The following is a 20856-nucleotide window of genomic DNA, read 5'->3' as shown; positions in this document are numbered from 1 at the left end:
CCACTGGGAATGTGATGGGGGAATATTTATTACATTTTTTATTTTCTACTATTATTCTGACATTTCACATTCTTCAAATAGTGGTGATCCTAACTGACCTAAGACAGGGAATTTTTACTAGGATTAAATGTCAGGAATTGTTAAACTGAGTTTAAATGTATTTGGCTAAGCTCCTCAACCACTCACTGAAAGCCATGCATTTTTTTATTAGGGTGTGTATCTTGACTCGTGTCCATTTAAACCATTCATCTTCAACATCATCAAACTGCAGTCTAGTCATGGCCAGAGTTACTGAGAAATTCCAATTTTGTAATTCAAGCACTTGTGTTATGGCTATGATTTCCAGCTCTGTATCAGGTTTCATCAACCCCAAAACGTACTTTCATACATACAATTGGTTAGCTAACATGAATCAGAACAACATCTGTTGCACAGACCCTGTAATAGGTTAGCATTCTGTCCAGGGGGTGTACTTGTACATCAAGCTGACTCACGCTACAGAAGCAAGAGATGAGCTACTGCCCTATGGGCCGTTCTGGCTTGGACAAGGCTAATAACTTACGATCTGTGACCTCTGTCCCCTGCAGGATTGACCTGGCTGTGCTGTTGGGGAAGACTCCCCCATCCTCCTCAGAGGCCCTGGGCCCCATGAAGGCCAGCCAGCCCCCCTCTCTCCCCCAGTCACTGGTCTTCAGCAACTCCAAGCAGGGTGTGCCGCTGTCACATCCCCCCTCCAGCAGCACCCCTTACAACCAGCACAGCGTGGTGAGCCCACAGGACACACACAACAGCTTCTTCTCAATTCTACAGTTTTACTGACTGTACTTGAAGTGGAACTGACCACGTTTTAAACTACTTTGCCCAAAAATATCAAATTCACAGTTTATTCTACCAAACCAACTTTAGGTTTTAAAAATAGGTTATATTTGACTCAACATTCCATGATGTACAGTAAGGCATTGTTGGCAGAATAGATGGCTGCAGTTCAATGCATGATTAATATCATTCACCAATACATTTCTTTGTAGTCCAGAGAATATTGCTATCCGGTTGTAAATCACAGCTGGCCTGGTACATTGTTTGCTGCCTTCATTCAGGATGCACTGTTTGTTTCAATGACTCAATATTCTGGCCAAAAATGGACGATTGTAACTAAGCCTGGGAATGTCAATTAGGGCTGGGAGGTATACCGTATATGACAATATAGCGGTATTGATGCACAAACTGGTTTGTTTACCTTCTATACTGGTATTTGAATGTTTGGTTTGCTAAATGTGATACGCTTTGTGTAATGTCTATTTTTATAGTTTACTTCACTACTTGAGTCCTCTCTTTCTCCATGCCGCTTTCCACAAAGACCTAGCCCCTCACCCTGTCGCTCAAGGAGCGCATTTGTTGTTCCTCGACCACGAGACACTTGCGTTCAGTGGTCAATACAGTACATGCAACAATGATGACAACGATGCTGTTTTCACTTTGCTTCTTAATATAAATCCACCAGCGTTCTATAATTACACTATTAGTTTGTGTTTCCGCTAATCGCTAGCCGGCTGGCTATCTAGCTAGCTAATAAATGTACTGAGTCAGAGCAAATGTAACTAGCTATACAGCCTGATAATACCAGTGATGGTGTAGACCTAAATCAGCATGTTTGTGCAACAGTATCTTCTAAATCAAAGAGGAATATGCATTGGATGAATGTTAGCTACATGAATAGCTAACATTCAATGTAGCCAAATATTACAGGGTCCCCTAGGAAACACTTGTCAACAGTTTGGTTGCTACCCTGTCACAATAACTATTCACTGGCATTTTCATTCGTTGTCATGTCAGACTGTATTCAAAGTGCCCACTTTTAAATTCTAACTATAGATTTAGAGTAATTCCATTTCCATGATTCCTACAGTTTACCCAAGTGTTTTGCTCAAATCGCAATTGCAACATTTGGTTAAAAATAAGGCTGAGATTGTTTGCCCATATCGTGCAGCCCTACGTGACAGTGTGAGTGCAGGAAATGCAGAGATTGATAATTGTTGGTTGAATTGAACAGTATAAAACAATTGGAATAGAGAAAGACCCATTGAAATGACTTAATATTAATAAAACATAATATTGTCTTTTATTTTTTTTATACCTGATATGCTATTTTGGCCATATCGCCCAGCCCTAATGTCAATTCAATCAAACTAGCAAGGGCAATGATCACAAGTCAGTCATAATGTGGCTAGTAGGCTAGCATATCTATTTATGGAGCAAGCTACAAACACAGAGCCTAACGATAGCTAGCTTCTAGGAGGATGGATGTCATTGGAGCAGTTGGTGAGTGACTGACTTTCTCCCCTCATAAMATTTTTCGCTGGCTACACAGCTGGAGATACATTTGTCATTTGGTGAGCTAGGTTAGCTAGCCAGAAATGTGAATCACTATGCTGAACCTGAACGACTGTTATCCAGTTAGCCAGAGTCAGTTTGCGAATGCAAGACATGCTATCAACTCCGATTTCAGAGCACTCTCATCTGTGTGCCAGAGTGCAGAATAACTGATGAATTTACAAACGTGCAACACCCGCAGAATATGACTGGTGTCAGTAAAAAAAAGGCAAAATAAAAAAGTTATGGTTAGTCACGAACGCTCCAGATAACATGTAAACAGCCTAACCAGCTCTGCTATGGCAAGTAAAATGGTCAGAGTGAGGTGTTCTCTCATTTGTGTCTGGAAGTAACAAGCTGGCCAACTTTAGCCAGTTAGCTTGGGTGCTTGGTTGGGATAAGAATGCATTAGCAGGCAAGCTGCAGAAGGAAGAACAGGCTACTTACTATTTATTCCCCATTTGTTTATTAGTGCAGTTGTGACGGCCCACTAGCAGAAAAAGTTTGAGGGTTTATCGAATGTTCTTTCGTTAGATTTTAGCCCATCTTCCTCTGGCTAGCATTAGTTGTTGATCTTGCTGGCCTGCCTTTTTATGGTTGTTTGATCAATAGGACTGTAAAGTTCCCAAATGTAAGAGGACTCCCGTGGTATTTACATACAGTACCAGTCAAATGTTTGGACAACTACTCATTCAAGGGTCTTTCTTTATTTTGATTATAGACATCAAATCTATGAATTAACACATATGGAATCATGTAGTAACCAAAAAAGTGTTAAACAAATCCAAATATATTTTATATTTTTGACTCTTCAAAGTAAATCAGCTTCACCTGGAATGCTTTTCCAACAGTCTTGAAGGAGTTCCCACATATGCAAAGCACTTGTTGGCTACTTTTCTTTCACTCTGCGGTCCAACTCATCCCAATCATCTCAATTGGGTTGAGGTCGGGTGAGTGTGGAGGCCAGGTCATCTGAAGCAGCACCCCATCACTCTCCTTGGTCAAATTGGCCTTACACAGCCCGGAGGGGTGTTGGGTCATTGTCCTGTTGAAAAACGAATTATATTCCCACTAAGCGCAAACCAAATGGGATGGCGTATCACTGTAGAATGCTGTGGTAGCCATGCTGGTTAAGTGTGCCTTGAATTCTAAATAAATCACTGACAGTATCACCAGCAAAGTGCCATCACACCTCCTCCATGCTTCACGGTGGGAACCACACATGCGGAGATCATCCGTTCACCTACTCTGCGTCTCATAAAGAAACAAAAATCTCAAATTTGGGCTCAGCAAACCAAAGGACAGATTTCCACCGGTCTAATGTCCATTGCTCGTGTTTCTTGGCCCAAGCAAGTCGCTTCTTATTTGTGTCCTTTTGTGGTTTCTTTCCAGCAATTCGACCATGATGGCCTGATTCATGCAGTCTCCTCTGAACAGTTGATGTTGAGATGTGTCTGTTACTTGAACTCTGTGAATCATTTATTTGGGCTGCAATCTGAGGTGCAGTTAATTGCTGATTTCTGAGGCTGGTAACTCTATTGAACTTATCCTCTGGAGCAAAGGTAATTCTGGGCCTTCCTTTCCTGTGGTGGTTCTCATGAGAGCCAGTTTCATCATAGCGCTTGATGGTTTTTGCAACTGCACTTGAATAAACGTTCAAAGGTCGACTGACCATGTCTTAAAGTAATGATGGAATGTCGTTTCTTTTTGCTTATTTGAGCTGTTCTTGCCATAATATGGACTTGGGCTTTTACCAAATAGGGCTATCTTCAGTATACCACCCCTACCTTGTCACAACACAAATTATTAACAAGTTACACCTGTTAATTGAAATGCGTTCCAAGTGACTACCTCATGAAGCTGGTTGAGAGAATTCCAAGTGTGTGAAAAGTTGTTATCAAGGCAATAGGTGGCTACTTTGAAGAATCTCAAATATAAAATGGATTTTGATTTGTTTAACACTTTTTTTGGTTACTATATGATTACATATGTGTTATAGTTTCATAGTTTTGATGTCTTCTACAATGTAGAAAATAATGAAAATAAAGAAATACCTTTGAATTAATAGGTGTCTAAACTTTTGACTGGTACTGTATTTGCAGAAATCCGTTAAGGTGTATTTGGTGGCTTTTGCCAAATGCGTTCTAATCTAAAGTTGTGCTGTTGCAACTGCCTGTAAAGACACAGTCCCATTCAAAGTGAATGATGGCAGGCCCGTGTGGCAAATGGCTTGTTTTATAAAGGCCTACTGTAGCTCTGATTTGGCTATGGTGCACTGGTCTGCGTAGACTTCGGTCATGGACGAGACAAATGTTTTATTTACTGCAGTGTCTATTAATTGTCCAATCGCACGGCCGCTTTCCCACTCTATATTAATTTAGAATGTTCACAAATGGCTTACGATACRTAATTCCCAAACATTCTAAGAATTTTTGAAAACGTGAAAATGACCAAGTGCTCGCTTGTCAAAAAAAAGTGTCATTCTTCCTGGGGGTATACAGTGCATTCGGAAAGTATTCAGACCCCTTTACTGTCCACATTTTGTTACGTTACAGCCTTATTTTAAACTGGATAATTTTAAAATGGATCATCAATCTACACACAATACATTTGCAAATGTATTACAAATAAAAAAAACATACCTTATTTACATAAGTATTCAGACCCTTTGCCATGACATTCAAAATTGAAGTCAGCGGCATCCTGTTTTCATTGATCATCCTTGATGTTTCTACTTGATTGGCGTGCATGTCAGAGAAAACTCCAAGCCATGTGGTCGAAGGAGATAGAGATTCGTAGAGATCCGTAGAGATTCGAGATAGGATTGCGTCAAGGCACAGATCTGGGGAAGGGTACCAACACATTTCTGCAGCATTGAAGGTCCCCAATAACACAGTGGCCTCCATCATTCTTAAATGGAAGAAGTATGGAACCACCAAGACTCTTCCTAGAGCTGGCCGCATGGCCAAACTGAGCAATTGTGGGTGAAGGGCCTTGGTCACGGATCGAGAAAGATGAATGGCGCAAAGTACAGAGAGATCCTTAATAAAAACCTGCTTCAGAACCTCATACTGGGGTGAAGCTTCACTTTCCAACAGGACAACAACCCTAAGCACACAGCCAAGTCAATGCAGGAGTCTCTGAATGTCCTTGAGTGGCCCAGCCAGAGCCTGGACTTAGCTGTGCAGCGACGCTCCCCATCCAGCCTGACAGAGCTTATGTGGATCTGCAGAGAAAAATGGGAGAAACTTCACAAATATAGGTGTGCAAAGCTTGTAGTGTCATACCCAAGAAGACTCGAGGCTGTAATCGCTGCTAAAGGTGCTTCAACAATGTACTGAGTAAAGGGTCTGAATACGTATTTAAATGTGCTATTTCAGTAGATAAAAAAATACATTTGCTACAATTTCTAAACTTTTTTTCTATGTCATGGGGTATTGTGTGTAGATTGAGGGGGGGAAAAACAATTTAAGTGGAAAAAGTCAGTGTCTGACTACTTTCCGAATGCACTGTATGAACAGATTTGAATAAGACTTAATGTTGCTAAAATCCAGTCAGTTCCACTTTAAGTTTTCTAGCAATAAACCAGCACAGCTGTTCTATTCTGTTCCACACTCGTTCCTAAAACTTGCAGAATGTCAGTTCCTCCTCTTTTGTTCCCATGCAGGTGAGCATGCTAAGCAAGGGCTTCGGTGAAGTAGGGGACCCTAAAGGAGGCAGCACAGGGACGACCAGCGGCTCTCAGTTCTTGGAGCAGTTTAAGACTGCCCAGGCCTTGGCTCAGCTGGCTGCCCAGCACTCCCAAACAGGACAACCTACCCCCTCCTCCTGGGACACCAGCCCTGCAGCGCTGGGCCAGTATGGTAAGAGGACACTCAAGGAGATACCGTGACTATAGAGGCAGTTTGGATGGTTGTCAAGTAAAGTAGGGGGTGTACATATGGGCTAGACTGACTTGAGTTTGCAGAGAGTTAGAAATGCCTACATCACTGGTATTTATGTTTATGAAGAGGACACATCTTCATTGCCCTATGCAAGGTTCAGATTCAGATATTTGTTTTAAGTTTATTAGCCATCAGGTGTAGCCTCTACCTTCCTTTCTCTAATCACCCCCCCAGACATGAACGCCCAGCCGGAGCCTGCGGCCCATAGCCCCTTCACAAAGCGCCAGCCCTACCAATCCACCTCCGTGTTGGATACCTTCCTCCCCCCTGCCGTCTCCTCCTCCCTGCCCCCACAGAGCACCCCCCCGTCCCTCATGGCGCCCCCCGCGTCCTCCCTCCCCAAAATGGCGGTGCCCCCTAGCTCGCCGGACGCCCAGGACTCCAGCCCCCTGCCATTGCAGCAGCACAAGCTCAAGCAGCAGAAGAAGAGGACCTCCATCACCACCAAGGTAACAGCTCAACACTGATACAAAGACATACAAGGACGGTGTAAAGAGAGTGAATGGCCGGTCATGCTGCGCCCAGCTTCTAATTATTTTCCTCAGGTAACACTAGCTCACTCGCAGAAAACAGTGAGCACAAATTCACTTTACTTTCAGCACTCTTTGCCAAACCCCTATGTATCCCTACCTCTCCCTACTTTTTCATAACTTATTTTCCTTGCTTTCCCTGACATCAACCATATCTTTATTATATTTTATTCCAGATCCCAGCGACGCCGGTGGAGATGCCTGGCTCGGCAGACATCTCTGGGCTCAACCTGCAGTTTGGAGCGCTGCAGTTTGGCTCTGAACCCGTGCTCCAGGAGTACGACATCATCCCCGCCACCACCTCGCCAGGCTGCCAGGTTCAGAACTGCCTCTACACAAGCCCCAGCAGGTGAGCACTCATCTCAGTCATACCAGACACAGCACAATTTGTGTAAGATGGGGTCTTGTACAACACCACAAACAGACCCATGTGAAGCATCTCTTATCACTTGGCTCCACTTGAGCTTTGAGACTGGACTCCTTCTCCTTTCTCAAAGTAGCCTTTGGCTTTATATAATCTCCCTGCTTTTCCTCCAGTGAGGCAACTCCCTCCCTGTCCAACCCCAGTCAGATGGACATGTATGACCAGAGGGCTCCTCAGGCCCGGCGCTACCCCACCGTCTCCTCCCCGCAGAAAGACATTGACGTGAGCCTCCATTCATTCATTCATTGCGCTGTTCATATCGCTGTGTCTCCTTGTGATTCATTCCTCCATTCATATTGCGTTTATTCCAAGATAAATACAAAATAAATTGCTCTGTTCACTTTTCTTTGAACAGCTCCCTCTGTTACTGAATGGACTGTTGCTATGGAAATGTCTCCCCTATGTTACTGTACCCTAACAAGCCCACTTGAACTTGTTTTTTTCAGAATGGATTCAGTTCAGTACATACGCAATCTGTAGAAGGTGAGTCATTTTGGTAGTTAGTGGGTTTGCAGTGAAGGAAGTCTGAATATATGGGAGTTATGGCCGTCCTGGCAACCGTGTGAAGTGTTACTCCGCTACTATGCATTTCCTGGATGTAGGTTAAGTACTCCGGAACCATGGCCTGTTATTTTGTGGTCCTCTGTTAGTATTTTATGGCTATTCATTCAAAGTAACCCTTAAAGAGGAAACGGCTTGGAATGGCAATCTATGGACAATCTCCCCAATCAGACAGTATGTGTATTGTAGAGCTGTCGTCCATCTGGGTTGGCACTAATTCCAGAATCCATCTCTCCCTCCATCTTGTCTCTGTTCAGTCTGCCCAGCTGCAGCAGGATCTGCAGTGTCTGTGAAGTCAGCCTCTGTTTCGGTCGCACCCGAGTCAGTCTCCATGGCTACACTGACGGACAGTGGCTCAGGGCCCGCCTCCTTGTTGACCACATCAAAGCAGTCGTCGCTCAGCGCTCTGGGGCACAATGAAGACCTGCCCCCGAATACCATGTCTCAGCACAGCAAGTAAGAGGGTACCCTGGATGGTTTGAACAAAGGGCTTAAGTGTCATTTTTATATACAGTGGGGCAAAAAAGTAGTTAGTCAGCCACCAATTGTGCAAGTTCTCCCACTTAAAAAGATGAGAGAGGCCTGTAATTTTCATCATAGGTACACTTCAACTATGACAGAGAAAATGAGAAAAAAAAATCCAGAAAATCACATTGTAGGAATTTTTATGAATTTATTTGCAAATTATGGTGGAAAATAAGTATTTGGTCAATAACAAAAGTTTATCTCAATACTTTGTTATATACCCTTTGTTGGGGTGGTATGCAAATTGGAGTGGGTCTAGGGATTCTGGGATGATGATGTTGATGTGAGCCATGACCACCCTTTCAAAGCACTTCATGGTTACAAACGTGAGTGTTACGGGTCGGTAGTCATTTAGGCAGGTTACCTTGGTGTTCTTGGGCACAGGGACTATGGTGGTCTGCTTGAAACGTAGGTATTACAGACTCAGCCAGGTACAGGTTGAAAATGTCAGTGAAGACACTTGCCAGTTGGTCAGCCGATGCTCAGAGTACACGTCCTAGTAACCCTGCAGCCTTGTGAATGTTGACCTGTTTAAAGAACTTACATCGGCAGTGGGCTGGAACAGCTGGTGCTTTCATGCATGCTTCAGTGTTGCTTGCCTCGAAGTGCGGATAGGAAGTCATTTAGCTCGTCTGGTAGGCTTGCCACTGGGTTTCCATTTGTAGTCCCTAGTAGTTTGCAAGACCTGCCACATCTGACGAACATTGGAGCCGGTGTAGTAGGATTCAATCTTAGTCCTGTATTGATGCTTTGCCTGTTTGATGGTTCGTCTTAGGGCGTAGTAGGATTTCTTATAAGCGTCCAGGTTAGAGTCCAACTCCTTGAAAGCGGCAGCTGTACCCTTTAGCTCAGTGCGGATGTTGCCTGTAATCCATGGCTTCTGGTTGGGGCATGTATCACTGTGGGGACAATGTCACCGATGCATTGTCATGTGGTTAATCAAAATTCTATAAAAATGTAAATGAAAATGATACAAACCTATAAAGTAACTTCTATTGCCATTGCCAACTATATAAAAAAAGGTCTACTTAAAGTCAACAAATAAAAACACTGCAGCCTGGAGGTAGAAAATATCTTGATTTAAAAAATAAATATCTTACAAATCACATGGCCTGTCTGCAACGAATTTGAAACATTGTATAAACTTTTAACTTTGGTCCAGCCTGAAGCTTGCTAGCAAACTTACAACATTGTAAAAAAAATTCTGGGCCCTCAGAGTTTCCTGCCCCCATGAGCTCGGGACAGACACAGCTGAAGGTTATTTGCGCAAGGGATAAGAAGCAGTGCTTGCCTTTGGCAGGAGCTCACCGGAGCAGAGTACCGGCACCTCAAATGTTCTACTGCTTGATCTCCTGTTCCTCTTAAATAATATTAGCTCAAAAGTATTGTGGAGCTCCTCCACCTAAATATAAAAACAGTACCAGCCCAAAATGAGTACCGGAACCTATTTCAGTCTAGTGAAGCACTGATAAGCACTATTTTATGACGTTTCCATTGGATCAGAGCATGACATTTTTTCCCTTTCACGTTGAGTGGTTATTGAAAAGAAGAGAGCTGGAAAGATTTTTCAAATACATTGAGGAACTACTGTAATGGATGTAAAAACAGACCCTGCTTGCTGTTTGAGGTGATGAAAACATTACTTTGAGAAGCTCCACAGGTCATTAGTGGTGGTGCGTTAAGTCAATCAGAAATACTATCAGATCCCCCAAATGGGCACATTTTGTATGCCTACATTTGTGCGCAGGCCAGGTAGCCTATAGGACTACTTCTATGCGTCGCCTATGGGCACAAACCCACTGTCGCTGGACCAGACAGGACTGGCAAAAAGGTCTCTTCGCTGTTGAGTCGCGGTTTTGTCTCACCAGGGGTGATGGTCGGATTCGTGTTTATTGTCGAAGGATTTAGCGTTAGAGGCCTGTACTCTGGAGTGGGAGGGTCCGTCATGGTCTGGGGTGGTGTGTCACAGCATCATCGGACTGAGCTTGTTGTCATTGCAGGCAATCTCAACACTGTGCGTTTCAGGGAAGACATCCTTCTCCCTCATGTGGTACCCTTCCTGCACGCTCATCCTGACATGACCCTCCAGCATGACAATGCCACCACACACAGATCGAGCAGTATGGCTGATTTCCTGCAAGACAGAAATGTCAGTGTTCTGCCATGGCCAGCGACGAGCCCGCATCTCAATCCCATTGAGCATGTCTGGGACCTGTTGGATCGGAGATGAGGGCTAAGGCCAATACCCCCCAGAAATGTCTGAGAACTTGCAGGTGCCTTGGTGGTAGAGTGAGAGAACATCTCACAGCAAGACCTGGCAAATCTGGTGCAGTCCATGAGGAGCAGTACTTAATGCAGCTGGTGGCCACACCAGCTACTGACTGTTACTTTTGATTTTGCCCCCTCCCCCCCCCTTGTTCAGGGACACATTATTAAATTTCTGTTAGTCTCTGTATGTCTGTGGAACTGTTAAATTTGCTGAAAATAAACGCAGTTGACAGTGAGGATGTTTTTTTTTTTTGTGAGCTTATATACACATAAACAAATCCAAATATATGTCATATTTGAGATTCTTCAAAGTAGCCACCATTTGCCTTGATGACAGATTTTCACACTCTTGGCATTCTCTCAACCAGCTTCACCTGGAATGCTTTTCCAACAGTCTTGAAGGATTTCCCAAATATGCTGAGCACTTGTTGGCTGCTTTTCCTTCACTCTGCGGTCAGACTCATCCCAAACCATCTCAACTGGTTTGAGGTCGGGTGATTGTGGAGGCCAGGTCATCTGATGCAGCACTCCATCACTCTCCTTCTTGGTCAAATAGCCCTTACACAGCCTGAAGGTGTCATTGACCTGTTAAAAAACGAATGATAGTCTCACTAAGCGCAAACCAAATGGGATGGCGTATCGCTGCAGAATGCTGTGGTAGCCATGCTGGTTAAGTGTGCTGTGAATTCTAAATAAATCAGACAGTGTCACCAGCAAAGCACCACCACCCCATCGCACCTCTTTCTCCGTGCTTCATGGTGGGAACCACACATGAGGAGATCATCCGTTCACCTACTCTGCATCTCAMAAAGACATGGCGGTTGGAACCAGACATTTAAAATTGACAAAAGGACAGATTTCCACCGGTCTTCTTGGCCCAAGCAAGTCACTTCTTATTATTGGTGTCCTCTAGTAGTGGTTTCTTTGCAGCACTTCGACCATGAAGGCCTGATTCACGCAGTCTCCTCTGAACAGTTGATGTTGAGATGTCTTTTACTTGAACTTTGTGAAGCATTTATTTGGGCTGCAATCTGCGGTGCAGTTAACTCTAATGAACTTATCCTCTGCAGCAGAGGTGGCTCTAGGTCTTTCTTTCCTGTGGCGGTCCTCATGAGAGACAGTTTCATCATAGTGCTTGATGGTTTTTGCGACTGCACTTGAAGAAACTTTCTAAGTTCTTGAAATTTTACGCATTGACTGTCTTAAAGTAATCATGGAAAGTCGTTTCTCTTTGCTTATTTGAGCTGTTCTTGCCATAATATAGATTGGTCTTTTACCAAATAGGGCTATCTTCTGTATACCACCCCTACCTCGTCACAACACAACTGATTGGCTCAAACGCGTTAAGAAGAAAGAAATTCCGCAAATTAACTTTTATCAAGGCACACTTGTTAATTGAAATTAATTCCAGGTGTGTGTGTGCGCATACATAGTACCAGTCAAWAGTTTGGACACATCTACTCAAGGGCATTTCTTTATTTTTACTATTTTCTACATTGCAGAATAATAGTGAAGACATCAAAACTATGAAATAACACATGGAATCATGTAGTAACCAAAAAAGTGTTAAGCAAATTAAAAATATATTTGAGATTCTTCAACGTAGCCACCCTTTGTCTTGATGACAGCTTTGGAACATAATGTACACCTCAGGCCCAAAGCCAATGAGGTGTCCAGGGTGGGGCCTGATCCTATGGTGGGTTCAGGGGGGGTGCACACACACCTGTCTATATAAGGTCACACAGCCATGAGGTCAAAAGAATTGAGAGCTGAATAATTAAGATATTCATTCTATACTTACAACGCCTTCATAATACAACGAAAATAGGTACGTTTTGTTATTCATGATCGTTTCAATAAATAGGGCACGGCCCGGTAGTATTAACCTTGGCCCGGTATCTTTTCTGGTAAGGTTATTCTCTCCTAGGAAGGCAGCGGCTTCAGCCTTGGAATGCAAAGGACAAGCAATTTTTTATGTCCATGAAGGCGCTTCTCTTCTGAATTTCCACCAAGTTATCGGATCTGTGCGTTTTCAATGCTCAGATGGCCCTTCCCTCGAGAGCACTATGTGTAATTTGTCTTGGAATCGCAGAAATCTTACGTAGACATTGCACGGTGGTTGACCTGTGCACAATTTGTAGGTCAATTCGCGTGAGGACACTGGAGCTGAACAGGTTGAAGAATGTTTCAAAGAATGCTGTAGTGATCATGATTTTGAGTGACATTTGAAGAGTTTGGATTTTAGTAGTGCAAGTGGATAACGGTTATTTATTCAACTAAATTGATGGATGATTGTTTGTTCTCTCTCAGTTCCCTTTCTACACAACAGAACAGTCTTGCTCCATCACAAGTCTGCATATCCAACGCCAGTCTAATGGTGAGTGTGTGAGCGAGAAGAGAAAGAATTTCCTGTGATAGATTAAGTAGTAATTGATGCATCCTTTAACCTATTGAGGATTTAATCCTGTTTATCATGATAACCTCCTCTCCATCTATCCCCTCTTCATCCATCCTTACAGCTCCAGAGCGTAGACAACTCCAGCTTGCACTCCTCCTCCTTCCCCTCTGTCTCGGCGGGGTCCTCGGTCCCCTCTTCCTCGTCGGTGACTGCAGCAGCTCAGCAGGTCTCCATGGGGGCCCCTCAGCCCTCTTCAGTGAACACAGTTTCTCAGTCGGTCCCCTCGGGCCTGGGCCCCGTCAGCAGCCTAGTAGCTATGGGCCTCCACACAGCAGCCTCCATGGGACCTCCAGCCATAGCCTCTGCAGCCATGTCCACAGCAGCCCAAGCCCAGGCTATCGCTTCCTCCGCCTCCTCACGCAGCTCTGCAGTCTCCTCAGGTTAGACATGGGTTTTTGGTTAAGGGGTGTGGGTCCCAAATGGCACCCTATTCCCTATATCATAAGGTGAATGCACCAATTTGTAAGTCGCTCTGGATAAGAGCGTCTGCTAAATGACTTAAATGTAATGTAAATGTATATATAGTGCACTACTTTTGACCGGAGCCTAAAGAAAGTATTCACACCCCTTGACTTATTCCTGATTTTGTTGTTACAGCCCAAATTCAAATTGGGTTTAAAAAATGGTAATCTCACCCATCAATACACCATAATGACAGTGAAAACAATACACCATAATGACATTTTTTAAAAACATTTTTGCAAGTGTATTGAAAATAAAATACAGGTCACACCCCTGAGTGAATACTTTGTTGAAAAACCTTTGGCAGTGATTACAGCTGTGAGTCTTTCTGGGTAAGTATCTAAGAGCTTTGCACACCTGGATTGTGCAACATTTGGCCATTTATTATTTTCAAAATTCTTCATGCTCTGTCAAATTAGTTGTTGATCATTGCTAGACAACCATGTTCAGGTCTTGCCATAGATTTTAGTCTAAACTGTAACTAGGCAACTCAGGAACATTCACTGACTTCTTGGTAAGCAACTCGTGTAGGTTTGGCATTGTGTTTTAGGTCATTGTCCTGCTGAAAGGCGAATTCAGTGGCTGGTGGAAAACAGACTGAACCAGGTTTTCCTCTAGGATTTTGCCTGTGGTTAGGTCCATTCCATGTATTTTTTTTACCTGAAAAACTCCCCAGTCCTTAAGATTACAAGCATACCCATAACGTGACGCAGCCACCACCATACATGGAAATATGGATGGTGGTACTCAGTAATGTGTTATGTATTGGATTTGCCCCAAACATCACTTTGTATTCAGGACAAAAAGGGAATTGCTTTGCCACATTTTTTGAGTATAACTTTAGTGCATTGTTGCAAACAGGATGCACGTTTGGAATATTTTTTCATTCTGTACAGGCTTCTGTTTCACTCTGTCAATTAGGTTAGTATTGTGATGTAACTACAGTGTTGGATCAGTTTCTCAGTTTCGGTCACAGCCATTAAAGTCACTATTGGCCTCATGCTGAAATCCCTGAGCGGTTTAGTTCCTCTCCGGCAACTGAGTTAGGAAGTACGCATGTATCTTTGTAGTGACTGGGTGTATTGATACACCATCCAAAGTGTAATTAATAACTTTACCATGCTCAAAGGGGATAATCAATGTCAGTTTATTTTATTTTTACCCATCTACCAATAGGTGTCCTTTGCGAGGCATTGAGAAACCTTCTTAGTCTTTGTGGTTGAATCTGTTTGAAATTCACTGCTCAACTGAGGGACCTTACAGATAATTGTATGTGTGGAGTACAGAGATGTAGTCATAAAAAAAAAAGATTGTTCATGAAATCAAATTATATTGTTCACATACACCCATTTAGTAGATGTTATTGCGGCCGTAACGAAATGCTTGTGTTCCTTGCTCCATCAGTGTAGTAGTATTTTTTTAAATCACAACAATACACAAATCTAAAAGTAAAAGAATGGAATTAAGAAATGAGCAATGTCAGTGGCATTGACTAAAATACAGTAGAATAGAATACAGTATATAAACTCAGCGGGGAAAAAACGTCCTCTCACTGTCAACTGTGTTTATTTTCAGCAAACTTRACATGTGTAAATATTTGTATGAACATAACACTCAACAACTGAGACATAAATTGAACAAGTTCCACAGACATGACTAACAGAAATGGAATAATGTGTCCCTGAACAAAGGGAGGGTCMAAATCAAAAGTAACAGTTAGTATCTGGTGTGGCCACCAGCTGCATTAAGTATTGCAATGCATTCTTCATGGACTGCAACAGATTTGCCAGGTCTTGCTGTGAGATGTTACCTCACTATTCCACCAAGGCACCTGTAAGTTCCCGGACATTTCTGGGGGGAATGGCCCTAACCCTCACCCTCCGATCCAAAAGATCCCAGATGTGCTCAATGGGATTGAGATCCGGGCTCTTCGCTGGCCATGGCAGAACACTGACATTCCTGTCTTGCAGGAAATCACGCACAGAACGAGCAGTATGGCTGGTGGCATTGTCATGCTGGAGGGTCATCTCAGGATGAGCCTGCAGGAAGGGTACCACATGAGAAAGGAGGATGTCTTCCCTGTAACACACAGTGTTGAGATTGCCTGCAATGACAGCAAGCTCAGTCCGATGATGCTGTGACACACCACCCCAGACCATGACGGACCCTCCCACTCCAGAGTACAGGTCTCGGTGTAACGCTCATTCCTTTGACGATAAACGTGGATCTGACCATCACCCCTGGTGAGACAAAACCRTGACTCATCAGTGAAGAGCCCTTTTTGCCAGTCCTGTCTGGTCCAGCGACGGTGGGTTTGTGCCCATAGGCGACGTTGTTGCCGGTGATGTCTGGTGAGGACCTGCTTTACAACAGGCCTACAAGCCCTCAGTCCAGCCTCTCTCAGCCTATTGCGGACAGTCTGAGCACTGATGGAGGGATTGTGCGTTCCTGGTGTAACTCGGGCAGTTGTTGCAATCCCGTACCTGTCCCGCAGGTTTGATGTTCGGATGTACCGATCCTGTGTAGGTGTTGTTACACGTAGTCTGCCACTGCGAGGACRATCAGCTGTCCGTCTTAGGCGTCTCACAGTACGGACATTGCAATTTATTGCCCTGGCCACATCTGCCGTCCTCATGCCTCCTTGCAGCATGCCTAAGGCACGTTCACGCAGATGAGCAGGGACCCTGACGGTGATACAGATACAGGATGCTCTCAATTGTGCATCTGTAAAAGTTAGTGAGGGTCTTAGGGGCCAAGCCAAATTTCTTCAGCCTCCTGAGGTTGAAGAGGTGCTRTTGCRCCTTCTTCACCACACTGACTGTGTGGCTGGACCATTTCAGATTGTCATGGCGATGTGTACGCCGCGGAACTTGAAGCTTTCCACCTTCTCCACTGCGAGCGTGGCCACGCAGTCATGGGTGAACAGGGAGTACAGCAGTGGGCTGAGCATGCACCCTTGTGGGGCCACTGTGTTGAGGATCAGTGAAGTGGAGGTGTTGTTTCYGACCTTCACCACCTGGGGGGCTGCCTGTCAGAAAGTACAGGACCCAGTTGCACAGGGCGGGGTTCTGACCCAGGGCCCCGAGCTTATTGATGAGCTTGGAGGGTACTATGGTGTTGAAGGCTGAGCTATAGTCAATGAACAGCATTCTTACGTAGCTATTCCTCTTGTCCAGATGGGATAGGGCAGTCTGCAGAACACTATTACACACAGTAAGTCCATGGAACTTATGTGACTTGTTAAGCACATTTTTACTCCTGAACKTATTTATGCTTGCCAAAACAAAGGGGTTGAATGCTTATTGACTGAAGGCATTTCTTCTTTTCGTTTTAAAACATATTGACATTGGTATTATGTGTAGACAAGTGATGACAAATCTCAATTTAATCCATTTTAAATACAGGCTGTAACTCAACAAAATGTGGAAAAAGTCGAGGGGTGTGGGTACTTTCTGAAGGCACAGGAATAGGGTGCCATTTGGGACGCTGACAGGGGTCTCAGTTTTAGATGTGGGACGTAAAAGCGTGTTGTAAATTTGAAGTGTGTTTTATATGTGTTTACTTTTTCTAATACTATAATTTCCATCCTATTATTTCATATGTTTTGTCTTTTGTTTCTGCTGGTCTCTTTACAGGGAAAGCACCTCCTAACCTTCCGCCTGGAGTGCCGCCTCTGCTGCCCAACCCGTACATCATGGCCCCCGGGCTACTCCATGCTTACCCTGTAAGTAGGTCTCTATAAATAATGGGGCCAATGTATGACATTGGGATCAACATAATTTTTTTTTTTTTTTAAATAAACACAATTTTTAAGGAGTTTCACATGTGTACTAATAGGAATATATTAAAATTGGCCCATAACTCCACCTACGTAGGCCTAGGACTGTACATATTTTAAGCAGAGTACGTACAGACATTGGCAAGTCAAATTCAAAGACTTTCAGGGACTATTTCAAGCACATAATTGTAATTTTAAAGAACCTCAATGTAATATAACGTGTGAGTGGCGCAGCGGTTTAAGGCACTGCATCTCAGTGCAAGAGGCGTGACTGCAGTCCCTGGTTCGAATCCAGGCTGCATCACATCCGGCTGTGATTGGGAGTCCCATAGGGCGGCGCACAATTGGCCCAGCGTCGTCCGGGTTTGGCCGGGGTAGGCCGTCACTGTAAATAAGAATTTGGTCTTAACTGACTTGCCTAGTTAAATAAAGGTTAAAAAAATACAAATAATAATTTACAGTGCTTTCGGAAAGTATTCAGACCCCTTGACTTTTTCCACATTTTGTTACTTTTCAGCCTTATTCTAAAATGGATTACATTTAAAAATTCCTCATCAATCTACACACAATACCCCATAATGACAAAGCGAAACAGGTTTTTAGAAAAAAAATAGAAATACTTAATTTACATAAGTGTTCAGACCCTTTGCTATGAGACTTGAAATTGAGCTCAGGTGCATCCTGTTTCCATTCGTCATCCTCGATGTTTCTACAACTTGATTTTAATTGATTTCAATTTACCTGTGGTAAATTCAATTGATTGGACATGATTTAGAATGGCACACACCTGTCTATATAAGGTCCCACAGTTGACAGTGTATGTCAGAGCAAAAACCAAGCCATGAGGTTGAAGGAATTGTCCGTAGAGTTCCGAGACAAGACTGTTGAGGCACAGATCTGGTGAWGGGTACCAAAGCATTTCTGCAGCGCTGAAGGTCCCCAAGAACACAGTGACCCACAGTGACCTCCATTCTTAAATGGAAGAAATTTRGAACCTCCAAGACTCTCCCTAGAGCTGGCCGCCCGGCCAAACTGAGCAATCGAAGGAGAAGGGCCTTGGTCAGGGTGGTGACCAAGAACCCGATGGTCACTCTGACAGCGCTCCAGAGTTCCCCTGTGGCGAAGGGAGAACCTTCCAGAAGGACAACCATCTCTGCAGCACTCCACCAATCAGGCCTTTATGGTAGAGTGGTCAGATGGAAGACACTCCTCAGTAAAAGGCACATGACAGCCCATTTGGAGTTTCACAAATGTCACCTAATAGACTCTCAGACCATGAGAAACAAGATTCTCTGGTCTGATGAAACTATTTGGCCTGAATGCTAAGATTCACGTCTGGAGGATTCCTGGCACCATCCCTTGGGTGAAGCATGGTGGTGGCAACATGCTGTAGGTATGTTTTTCCGGGGGGAGGGACTGGGAGACTAGTCAGGATCAAGGGAAAGATGAACAGAGGGAGCAAAGTACAGAGAGATCTTTGATGAAAACCTGCTCCAGAGCGCTCAGGACCTTAGACTGGGGCCATGGTTCACCTTCCAACAGGACAACGACCCTAAGCACACAGCCAAGACAATGCAGGATGGGCTTCGGGACAAGTCTCTGAATGTCCTTGAGTGGCCCAGCCAGAGCCCGGACTTGAAGCCRATCTAACATCTCTGGAGAGACCTGTAAATAGCTCTGCGGCGACACTCCCCATCCAACCTGACAGACCTTGAGAGGATCTGCAGAGAAGAATGAAATAAACTCCCCAAAAACAGGTGTGCCAAGCTTGTACCCAACAATACTCAAGGCTGTAATCGCTGCCAAAGGTGCTTCAACAAAGTACTGAGTAAATGCTGTGAATGCATCTCAACGTTCAACACTAAGCTAAGGACCTTGGGACTAAACACCTCCCTCAGCAACTGGATCCTGGACTTCCTGACGTGCCGCCCCCAGGTGGTAAGGGTAGGCAACAACACATCTGCCACGCTGATTCTCAACATGTGGGCCCCTCAGGGGTGCGCGCTTTTAGTCCCCACTTGTACTCCCTGTTCGCACAAACTGAACTGCGTGGCCAAACACGACTCTAACACCATCATTAAGTTTGCTGACGACTCAACGGTGGCAGGCCTTGTCACCAATGGAGGTGCCAGGACAAAATATTTTCTTAACTCTATTTTCTTACCTGCATTTTTGGTTAAGGACTTGTAAGTAAGCATTTCACGGTAAGGTTGTATACCTGTTGTATTTGGCGCATGTGACAAATAAAATTTGATTTGATTGGACTAAAGTCTTTTTTATTTTTAATAAATTTGCAAAAAGCTCGAAACTTGGTTTTGCTTTGTCACTATGGGTTATTGTGTGTAGATTGAGGGGGGAATAACTATTTAAGCCATTTTAGCCATTTTAGAATAATAATAAACAAAATCTGGAAAAAGTGAAGGGGTCTGAATACTCTCCGAATGCACTGTATATAATTGTTCATGGGCCTAAAGGACCTAATATAGAACCCCTTTAAAAAAAAACATGCAAGAAGTGTGAAAAGAATAATGAATTGTAGGCATTGCCAATGATTTGATATTCAAATTATCACATTCTAAAATGTGGGAATAATATGCACTTGCCTAAATGAATTGGATGCATTCATGGTGATTTCTGTAGCCTATGTTGCCGAGGCAGGCACACATAATAAAGTCATGAATAGCTGTTGCATTAATCTCACTATTTTAATGTCACCATCGCTGTTTTTATAATGAGAAAGCGACCAATGTGTAATGGAAGGATTTGTATTGAAAACCGCAACATTAAAAATGGTTTTACCGCAACAGAGTAAAACACCCTTCAATTGAAGCTGCGGGAAACACACGAAAGTGGCCACAACTCTCTCACGGATAATTATGTAGGAGTGTACTTCCCCTTCAACTCAGTGTCTCTTCTTTTGATATTCCCATGATGTCAAGCAAAATCAGCCAAGACCTCAGAAAAACAATTGTAGACCTCACAAGTCTGGTTCATCCTGGGAGCAATTTCCAAACGCCTGAAGGTACCACATTCATCTGTACAAACATAGTACGCAAGTATAAACACCATGGGACCACGCAGCCAGCATACTGCTCAGGAGACGCGTTCTGTCTCGCAGAGATGAATGTACTTTGGTGAGAAAAGTGCAAATCAATCCCAGAACAACAGCAAAGGACCTTGTGAAGATGCTGGAGGAAACAGGTACAAAAGTATCTATATCCACTGTAAAACGAGTCCTATATCGACATAACCTGAAAGGCCGCTCAGCAAGGAAGAAGCCACTGCTCCAAAACCGCCATAAAAATCCAGACTACGGTTTACAACTGCACATGGGGACAAAGATCGAACTTTTTGGAGAAATTTCCCTGGTGTGATGATACAAAAATAGAACTGTTTGGCCATAATGACCATCATTATGTTTGGAGGAAAAAGGGGAGACTTGCAAGCCGAAGAACACAATCCCAACCGTGAAGCACGGGGGTGGCAGCATCATGTTGTGGGGGTGCTTTGCTGCAGGAGGGACTGGTTCACTTCAC

General features: G+C 43.9%; 1 protein-coding gene across 13 annotated transcripts in view; it reads left to right on the top strand.

The window, feature by feature from the left end:
• Positions 1–20856, top strand: part of ubap2l (ubiquitin associated protein 2-like) — an 82290-nt gene that overhangs the window by 39770 nt on the left and 21664 nt on the right. For 8 of the 13 annotated variants that reach the window (XM_070436471.1, XM_070436475.1, XM_070436473.1 and 5 more), the window contains 10 exons: positions 588–765; positions 6038–6233; positions 6489–6763; positions 7021–7193; positions 7382–7490; positions 7715–7751; positions 8087–8285; positions 12933–12999; positions 13142–13462; positions 17168–17266. In XM_070436471.1, coding sequence (XP_070292572.1) covers positions 588–765; positions 6038–6233; positions 6489–6763; positions 7021–7193; positions 7382–7490; positions 7715–7751; positions 8087–8285; positions 12933–12999; positions 13142–13462; positions 17168–17266 — 1654 coding nt within the window. The remainder of the gene's footprint in view (positions 1–587; positions 766–6037; positions 6234–6488; positions 6764–7020; positions 7194–7381; positions 7491–7714; positions 7752–8086; positions 8286–12932; positions 13000–13141; positions 13463–17167; positions 17267–20856) is intronic. The other 5 variants (XM_070436478.1, XM_023975951.3, XM_070436479.1 and 2 more) reach the window with 1 other exon arrangement.

This window comes from Salvelinus sp. IW2-2015, linkage group LG31 (assembly GCF_002910315.2).
Source record: "Salvelinus sp. IW2-2015 linkage group LG31, ASM291031v2, whole genome shotgun sequence".
NCBI lineage: Eukaryota > Metazoa > Chordata > Actinopteri > Salmoniformes > Salmonidae > Salvelinus > Salvelinus sp. IW2-2015.
The sequence above is the reverse complement of the archived record's forward strand: the minus strand, read 5'-3'. Positions and strand labels throughout refer to the sequence as shown.